The sequence below is a fragment of the Symphalangus syndactylus genome, chromosome 19 (genome assembly GCF_028878055.3).
Source record: "Symphalangus syndactylus isolate Jambi chromosome 19, NHGRI_mSymSyn1-v2.1_pri, whole genome shotgun sequence".
Classification (NCBI taxonomy): domain Eukaryota; kingdom Metazoa; phylum Chordata; class Mammalia; order Primates; family Hylobatidae; genus Symphalangus; species Symphalangus syndactylus.
Window position 1 is genome coordinate 72,779,585 of NC_072434.2, and position 9,498 is coordinate 72,789,082.

General features: G+C 54.8%; 1 protein-coding gene across 3 annotated transcripts in view; it reads left to right on the top strand.

Moving 5' to 3' along the window:
- Window positions 1–4,010, top strand: part of OBSCN (obscurin, cytoskeletal calmodulin and titin-interacting RhoGEF) — a 168,660-nt gene extending 164,650 nt beyond the window's left edge. For 2 of the 3 annotated variants that reach the window (XM_055233742.2, XM_055233744.2), the window contains 8 exons: window positions 819–941; window positions 1,126–1,296; window positions 1,907–1,988; window positions 2,167–2,406; window positions 2,604–2,827; window positions 3,046–3,121; window positions 3,421–3,570; window positions 3,751–4,010. In XM_055233742.2, coding sequence (XP_055089717.1) covers window positions 819–941; window positions 1,126–1,296; window positions 1,907–1,988; window positions 2,167–2,406; window positions 2,604–2,827; window positions 3,046–3,121; window positions 3,421–3,570; window positions 3,751–3,928 — 1,244 coding nt within the window. In that variant the 3' untranslated portion in view covers window positions 3,929–4,010. The remainder of the gene's footprint in view (window positions 1–818; window positions 942–1,125; window positions 1,297–1,906; window positions 1,989–2,166; window positions 2,407–2,603; window positions 2,828–3,045; window positions 3,122–3,420; window positions 3,571–3,750) is intronic. The other variant, XM_055233743.2, reaches the window with a different exon arrangement.
- The last annotated feature ends 5,488 nt before the right edge of the window (window positions 4,011–9,498 follow it).

Below are 9,498 nucleotides of genomic sequence, written 5' to 3' on the forward strand. Positions count from 1 at the left end.
CCTGAGCAGCCCACATCCCTGTGGGGCCAGGCACCACACACGGCCAGGGCTGCAGGAGGCCTGAGAAGGTCAACACAGAGTTCTGACCGCCTGGGCTGCCCTGGGCTGGCAGGAGGCCCTGAGCTGGTCCCAGCAGAAACAACCAGCCTTGGGAAGGATGGCCGGACGCAGCTGCTGACGTTACAGGGCTTGGAAGGAAGCCCGTTCATCCACGCTCCCTGCCAGGGAGAAAGCCCATCCCATTGGCCACTTGCCGGGAGAACTGAGTTTCTCGGGCGCATGACCCATCGCACCATCTTCCCACATTCCTTCCACACCCATCCCTCCAGCCCATGCAGGAGTGGGCTGCTTCCCGTTCCATACCTCAAAGTCGAGTTACAAGCACAACACAGTTCCCTGGGGTGTGTTTCTGAGGTGGTCAGGATGGGGCTACAGGCCTAGCTCTGGGACCCCTGGCCCAATGCCCAGAGTGGGCCGGCCTGCTTGAACCTGTGTAGGGCAACCCAGTGAAGCCCAGCAGCCCCACCAGGGCCCCTCTGACCAGACCCTGGGCCCCTGCACAGGGTTCTGGTCACACCCAGGTGAATGGGCCAGCCCAGGAGTGGGGTCTGGCAGGGCAGACACCTCCCCAGCCCCTCGCCAGGAGAGGCCCCTCCTACCAGTCCTCACTGTGACTGGACCCTGAATGAACAGGACCAGGGAGGGTGGGCTCCAGAGCCCTGGTAGCTGCCAGGGTGAGGCAGGCGCCAGCCAGATATTGGCCCCTGGAGGCTGGGTGCCCACCCTGGAGTCACTGACCATTGGGCAGTGCCTTGCAGAGCGCCCCTCATCCTCGCCATGCCCGGATATCGGGGAGGTGTATGCGGATGGGGTGCTGCTGGTCTGGAAGCCCGTGGAATCCTATGGCCCTGTGACCTACATTGTGCAGTGCAGCCTAGAAGGTATGACATGGCCCCTGTGCCCCGAGGCTCCGGCCACCCCTCCCGGGGGCCATGTCGAGGGGCCCTTGGGGAGATGCCTGGCCTGCTCTGTTCCCATGGGTGGCCTCAGGGAAGGGTTTCTCCACCCCCACTGACGTGGTGTGCGGAGGCCTCAGTGGCCCCTCACGTGCTCCTATGTGGCCAGGCGGCAGCTGGACCACACTGGCCTCCGACATCTTTGACTGCTGCTACCTGACCAGCAAGCTCTCCCGGGGCGGTACCTACACCTTCCGCACGGCATGTGTCAGCAAGGCAGGAATGGGCCCCTACAGCAGCCCCTCGGAGCAAGTCCTCCTGGGAGGGCCCAGCCACCTGGGTGAGCCACACCACACTCGGGGCGTGGAGGGTGGGAACAGCATCTAGAAGACCCAGATTACGCTCCCTCCTGTGCAGGGTCTCCATAGCTGTCCACTTCCTTCTGGGGAGACAGCTGCTCCTGGGCTTGGCATTCGAGGCCTACACACTTTAGGGGCCGCCTCACCCCCAGGTCCCCCCTTCACTCAGCTACACTCCCATACACTTGTTGATGAGCACACAAGTCCATTCTGCTTCATGCTGAGTGTTGGTAGTGAGAGTTGGTAGTGACTGGCCTGGGCTGCCTCTAGCTTTGGTGGAGGAATGCTGGGGTTGATTAGTAATGTCTGCCCTGGGCTCAAGAGAGGAAGAGAGGGCATGATTGCTATGGGTGGTCCATTCTCAAATGCCCCTGCAGCCCTCACACCCTCACTCAGGTTGCCTCTCACTGCTTGCTGTACCCCCTCCCTGTCCCCATACCCCCAGAACCTGAGGAACAAGAGGTGGGAGTGCGTAGCTCAAAGCCCCAGTTGTCAGGGTGCCTGGGAAGGGGTGATGGGAGAGGTGGGGAGAGCTGGGGCTGTGGGGATGCCCTCTTCGCCCCGTCTTATCACCTGCTTCTCCTCCCACAGCCTCTGAGGAGGAGAGCCAGGGGCGGTCAGCCCAACCCCTGCCCAGCACAAAGACCTTCGCATTCCAGACACAGATCCGAAGGTGCAGTGGCCTCAGGGGCTGCAGGCGGGTGGGGCCAGGGCCTGGACCGCCCCCTTGCTGGCCACCCATGCTCCCACACCCATCTTCTCGCTGAGCTGGGCTCCTGCTGCTCTGAGTGTTGCGAGTCGGGGAATGGGAGGGGACCACCCACCAGCCTGACCGCTGTCCCCTTGAGCAGGGGCCGCTTCAGCGTGGTGCGGCAGTGCTGGGAGAAGGCCAGCGGGCGGGCGCTGGCCGCCAAGATCATCCCCTACCGCCCCAAGGACAAGACAGCAGTGCTGCGCGAATACGAGGCCCTCAAGGGCCTGCGCCACCCGCACCTGGCCCAGCTGCACGCAGCCTACCTCAGCCCCCGGCACCTGGTGCTCATCTTGGAGCTGTGCTCTGGGCCCGAGCTGCTCCCCTGCCTGGCCGAGAGGTGAGGGTGGCCTGAGGTGGCGTGGTTGAGCTGATGGACGGACTGATGGACTGATGGACGCAGGCCTTTGGGGTGGGGCTGGAGGACCAGGCCCCTCTGCACAACCAGTGCCCCTCCCAGTCCACGGGGAGTAGTCTCAGCCCTGGCCCTGGTGGCCCCCACCCCGGAGCCTGGGCTGAGCAGCTTCTGCCCCCCAGGGCCTCCTACTCAGAATCCGAGGTGAAGGACTACCTGTGGCAGATGCTGAGCGCCACCCAGTACCTGCACACGCAGCACATCCTGCACCTGGACCTGAGGTCCGAGAACGTGATCATCACCGAATACAACCTGCTCAAGGTCGTGGACCTGGGCAATGCACAGAGCCTCAGCCAGGAGAAGGTGCTGCCCTCGGAGAAGTTCAAGGACTACCTAGAGACCATGGGTACGTGTGTGGACAGTTGGGGGGACCTCACCTGGGGCGAGGGACAGGAAGAAGCCCCCCTCCTCCAGTGCTGTCCCCTCTCCCAGCTCCACTGCCACCCACTCAGCCGCACACCTGGCCCACACACCTGTGCCCCCACCTATCCCACCTGGGACCACTCACTCATGGCTACCACCTGTGTCCCTCCACCTGAGCCCAACCACATGTGCCCCTCCCAGCTCCAGAGCTCCTGGAGGGCCAGGGGGCTGTTCCACAGACAGACATCTGGGCCATCGGTGTGACAGCCTTCATCATGTGAGTCCTCCAACCTGTCTGGGCGTTGCTAGGTGGGCGGGGCAGTCTCCCCCCTCCACCCGAGGGTGACATCAGGGCCCCTGCACCCCCGTCCACCCGAGGGTGACCTCACGGCCCCTGCACCCCGATACTCGAGGGTGACTTCACGGCCCCTGTACCCCCGTCCACCCGAGAGTGACCTCACGGCCCCTGCACCGGCCACCCGAGGGTGACCTCAGTGCTCCTGCATCCCCTCCCCCTCCGCCCTGGTCTACCCGAGGAGGGTGACCTCAGGGCCCGTGCACCCGCCACCTGCGCAGGCTGAGCGCCGAGTACCCGGTGAGCAGCGACGGTGCACGCGACCTGCAGAGAGGACTGCGCAAGGGGCTGGTCCAGCTGAGCCGCTGCTACGCGGGGCTGTCCGGGGGCGCCGTGGCTTTCCTGCGCAGCACTCTGTGCGCCCAGCCCTGGTAAACCGCGCCCCTTTCCTCCTCCTTCTCCCCGCCCCCGCCCCCTCCTCCTTCCGCCCCGCCCCGCCCCGCCACTCCTTTTCCCCTCCGTCCTCTCCCCTCCCCCTCTCCCCTTTTCCACTCGCCTTCCCCACACCCCTCCCGCCGCTGGGCCACGTGCTGAGCCTATGTCCGTCCCAGGGGTCGGCCCTGCGCGTCCAGCTGCCTGCAGTGCCCGTGGCTGACAGAGGAGGGCCCGGCCTGTTCGCGGCCCGCGCCCGTGACCTTCCCTACCGCGCGGCTGCGCGTCTTCGTGCGCAATCGCGAGAAGAGACGGGCGCTGCTGTACAAGAGGCACAACCTGGCCCAGGTGCGCTGAGGGCCGCCCCGGCCGCACTCCTCGGTCTCCCCACTGGGGCTCGCTGCAGACGCGCCAATAAAAACGCACAGCCGGGCGAGAAGTCTTCCGTCTCGTTGCGTTATTTTCTTTTGGGGAGGGGAGGGAGTGAGGGCTCTGTCCCCGCCTTTCTGGCTGGGGCGCCGATCAGCCTGCCCTGCTGTGTCTGGGCCTGCGAGCTCCTTAGAGGGCGTCCTTAGGGGTCGATGCTCCGCGCGTTCAGCTCCGCGGGGCATCTCCATCCTCACACCCGTGCGCGTTTATTCCACCCGCCTTGCGCCTTCCTCTCCTGCATCACGCTGACCTCCAGCCCCGCAGCCCGTTTTCTCCGCCGTCGGGCCAGCCGCTTGTTTCCAGAACTTCTCTGCCCCAGGAAGAGTTCTTGGGCAAAGCGTGCAAGCGAGGGCAGGGAGCCGCGGTCCACGATCCGCTGGCGGAGAGGAGGCTTCAGAGTCGCTGGCGTGTGGCCTCGGTGAAAAGCAACCCAGTGTTTGAGATTCCACGGGCAATGACTGCGCTGGCCGAGCCCCGCCCTGCCCCTTGCCAGGAGTACAAGAAGCCTGGGCCGTGGGGTGCGCGTGTTGTCTCTCAAACGCTCCTGAATGTCCTTTCTCCTACTCTTCTTTGACGTGGGAAAGGGAACTTGAGACAGGTGCAGCCCAGGAGACCTGGGAGCTGGCAGGGAGGGCCTTCTCCTCTTGCACATGAAACCTTTTGCAGAGGTCCCTCAGACACAAGGCCAGGCCCCTCATACCTATGTCTAAGCACAGATGGAGAGGAGGCTAACCGACCCCTCTTGGCCAAAATGGGTCCTGCTGATTCCTGGCCAGCTTAGATTTATGGGGACATCCAGTGATGGAGTTGTCCTGGCTCTCTCTGACAGCATGCAACCCAGAATGAGGCCCCGTTGTTTTAAACACTCCTTTCAATCACCAAAACAGTCAGCTCTTCATAGCATCCTCTTCTTGAGCAGCCCCACGGTTCCCGGGGTGGGGATATGTTCTCCACGGTCCCCAGCAACAAGGCTGACTTGTTGGATGACAGCTTCGTTCCTGGGGGCCTGGGGCTGCAGGGTGTAGATGGCAGTCTCTACCCTCCTGATTCTCCTCATCTCAGGGGCCCAATGACGACCACATGCTGATGGGTCCGTTCTGCAATGTCCAAATGCTGAACACCTCCCCTGAAATCTTACTGAGCCCAGGACACTTTGAATTAAAATCCAAGCTTCAGCCAGGCACAGTGGCTCACACCTGTAATCCCAGCACTTTGGGAGGCTGAGGTAGGAGGATCACTTGAGCCCAGGAGTTCAAGACTAGCCTGGGCAACAATAGGGAGACTCTTATCTCTACAAAAAAACAAAAAAATTAGCTTGGCGTGGTGGTGCATACCACCAGCATGGTACCAGCTACTCGGGAGGTGAGCCCAGAGGTCAAGGCTGCAGTGAGCTGTGATTGTGCCACTGCACTCCAGCCTGGACCACAGAGCAAGACCCTGTCTCTAAAAAGAAAACAAATCCAAACATCTTCTAACTTGAACTGACTGCCCTCACTCCCTCTGCCCCCACACTGCCTCTGACTTTACCTTCCTCCTCCTTTATGACCTTCTGAGAATCAGCATGTCACCACTCAATGCATCACAAAGGGCACAGGCACCGTGCACTCACTTTCCCACAACATTGATGTCAGGGCGCGGTGGGGGGAAAGGTAGTATCTTTTCCTCACCCATTGCAAGGCGCATGGGTGAACCTTGCATGTATGGCCCCAATCACAAAGACAGGTTAACAAGATAAAGCACAACACACATCTATTTAACAAAAGGTTTTATGTGACAAGTGAGCCTTCAGAAACAAAAACCCAAAGAAACAGGCAAATCTGTCTATTTTTTATGCTTGGGTTTGATGAAGAATGAACAGTCATGTAAAAATATGCTTAGACAAAAAGCAGGTGCAACTTAATGGTAATAAACTGGGGGCAACTTGCCAAGGCCTGTTTGTTCAGATTCTTCTTGGCCTCTGGAATGAGGATCCTATGACCCGCTTTGGGGGGAGGTAGGTCAGAGAATTCTCTTATGGCTTCCTTCAAGGGAGAAAAGCAGGAGAAGGTCAGAGGGAGACAATTTCCTTCAGCTTGAGATACTCAGCATGCCAAGGTGCCATATTTTGGGGTATTGCATTCTGAGCCCCATCACTGACATCTCACAAAACTGTAGTACAGTACGACGACCATTAAGACTGGTACAGTCAAGACAGAGAACATTTCCATCTCGAGGAATCCCTTATGCTGCCCAAAAAGGCATAAAAATAACCACACCCACTTTCCTCCCACAGTAACACTCCTTAACTCTGGCACCCAACAATTTGTTCTGCACTAATATAACTTTGTCATTTTAGGAACGTTCTATAAATGGAATAATCCTATATGTGGTATCTTTTGCCTGGCATCTCTGGAAATTCATGAAGGCTGCTGCATGTGTCAATAGTTCATTCCTTTTGATTGCTGCAGAATATTCCATGTTATGGATGCACCACTGTTTGTTTAACCACTTATCCATTGAAGGACATTTGGGTCATTCCCAGTTTTGGGCAATTACAAATAATGCTGCTATAATCATTCATGTACACAGGTTGCTGTGTGACTATAAGTCTTCATTACTCTGGGATAAATGCCCAAGAATGCAATGGCTGCATTGTATTGTCATTTCATTGGCCAGCTTTCTATCCTCATGGGTGAAATATCCATTCATGTCTTTTGCCCATTTTCTAACTGGATGGTTTGTTTACTTAATGTTGAGGATGAAGAGTTCTGTGTATATTCTGGAGACCAGCCATTTGCCATATATGTGGTTTTCAAATATGTTCTCCCACTTTTGGGCTTGGGCTTGTCTTTTCTTCCTCCTAACAGAGCCTTTTTTCTTTTTTGAGGCAGCATCTCAGTCTGTTGCCCAGGCTGGAGTGCAGTGGCACAACCATGGCTCATTGCAGTCTTGAACTCCTGGGCTCAAGAAATCCTCCTACCTCAGGCTCTTGAGTAGCTGGAACTAAAGGTGTATGCCATCACACCTGGCTCATTTACTTTTTTTAGAGATGGGGTCTCACTATGTTGCCCAGGCTGGTCTCAAACTCCTGGGCTTAAGAGATTTTCCTGCCTCAGCCTCCCAAAGTGCTGGATTACAGGCATGAGCCACCTCACCTTAACAGGGTCTTTCACAGAGCAAAAGTTGTTAAAAAAAAGTTTTAAGCTGTGATAAAATACACATAACATTTATCATTCAACCATTTTCAAGTGTACAGTTCTTTTTTTTTTTTTTTTTTGAGACAGAGTCTTACTCTGTTGCCCAGGCTGGAGTGCAGTGGCACAATCTCAGCTCACTGCAACCTCCGCCTACTGGGTTCAAGCAATTCTCCTGCCTCAGCCTCCCAAGTAGCTGGAACTACAGGCATGTGCCACCAAACCTGGCTAATTTTTTCTATTTTCGGTAGAGACAGGGTTTCTCCATGTTGCCCAGGTGGTTCTCAAACTCCTGACCTCAGGTGATCTGCCCGCTTCGGCCTCCCAAAATGCTGGGATTACAGGCATGAGCCACCGTGCCCAGCCAAGTGTACAGTTCTGTATTGTTAATTATATTCACATGTGGTGCAACCATCATCATCATCCATCTCCAGAACGCTTCATCTTGCAAAACTGAAACTCTGTCCTCATTAAAATCCATTCTCCCTCCTCCTAGGCCAGGGTAGCCCCCATTGTACTTTCTGTCATTATGAACTTACTTCCTTTGATACCTCACATAAGTAGAATGCTGTGGTATTTTCCTTCTGTGACCAGCTTATCTCACTTAGCATAGTGTCTTCCAGGTTCATCCATGGTGGTTTTGCTTGACCACGAGACTAGGCTGTGCAGTGCCAACATTCAGACTGATGAGGAGTTCCCGAATAGTTCTCAGGGCTGTTTTATTGCTCACACGTCTCACTCATATTGGGGAAGTCAGAAAATCACAGTGGATAAGGAGGAAGGACAAAATGTGTTTGAACAAGAGCAAGAACCGTAGGAATGAGCATGAGTTGCCATAGGAGTTGCTGGACCGTCCACTCAGAGAGTTATGTGTGAAATAAACATGGTCTGAATCTGAAACCCCTCAAGGACCAGAACACTGGATGGATGGATTAGGTCTGTGTCTCTTGTCCCAAGTAACTTTCCAGTAAGGACAAATACAACATAGCCCCGGCACCAACCAACCAAAATGATGGTGAATAATAACAATTAACATTAACAACAGGGCTTAACACCATTTATAGTGCTTGTTATGCTTTAGGCATTACTGCAGGGAAATTACTCATATTATCCTAATATGTCAGAACTGTACAAGGGAAAAGCTCTCTTAAATGGCGTTTCTCCTCTGCTCTCACACCACAGCAGCAATCAATACAGAAGAAGATTCCGTGGCCAAACCTGTGAGGTTTCTCCCCACCACCAAGCAGCAGACACCAGCTGGGTGTCCTCACTCCAATTCCAACACTATCTACCTGGAGATAGACCCCACAGGATTGGGGCTCACTTCCCAAGACTGCCCCCAACACAGACACCAGTCAAAAGTCCAGGCCTCTGGAACATCTGACCAACTGGCTTCAAGTTGGGGTTCCCATAAACCCCTGTCTGGGTTCCATTAATATGTTACAGTGGCTCACAGAACTCAGTGAAACACTTACTTATGTTTACTGCTTTATTAAGAAGGATGTTACAAAGGATACAGACGCATAGGGCAAAGTATGAAGGAAGAGGCGCGGAGCCACCCTGCCCTCCCTGGGCGTACCATTTCCCAGGAACCTCCACATGTTCAGCTATCCGGAAGCTCTCTGAACCCCGTCCTTTTGGGTTATGGAAGCTTCGTTACATAGGCATGATTGATTCAACCATTGGCCATTGGTGAACAACTTGACCTTCAGCCCCTATCCCTTCCCTGGAGATTGGGTGTGGGGCCAAAAGTCCCAACTCTCTACTCCTGCCTTTGTCTTTCCAGGGACCAGCCCCACCCTGGAATCTATCAGACAAAAGGCATTCTAAAGAAAACACTTTGGCAATCCCAAAGATTTTATGAGTTATGAGCCAGTAACTGTGGGTGAAAATCAATCAATCTATCATCTGTCTATCTATCTATCTATCTATCTATATAAAATCACAATAACTTAGTATCTAGGAAACAGAAAGCTATGGCAATAAAAGGCAGAATTGATAACTGGTGCATTGGTAATCGTAGAAAATTTTAATACATTGTGTTTAGAAATCAATAGGTCAGATATATAAAAATAAATCAATTTCTGTAACTATTGATGGCATCACTGGAAACATTTATGTGATAGGAAGATAGGTAGATAGTACTTTGAAACCAGCAAATGAAGGATTCATATTACTTTCAGATATCCAGAGGCCAGCCACATAAATGACCAGGCATTAGGTCAAAATCCTCTCAAAGTGGAGATTATACAGCCCACATTTCCTGGCCATTGTGAAATGACATTAGTCACTGTCAATCAAAGAATAAACAGCAAGTTATAGCTA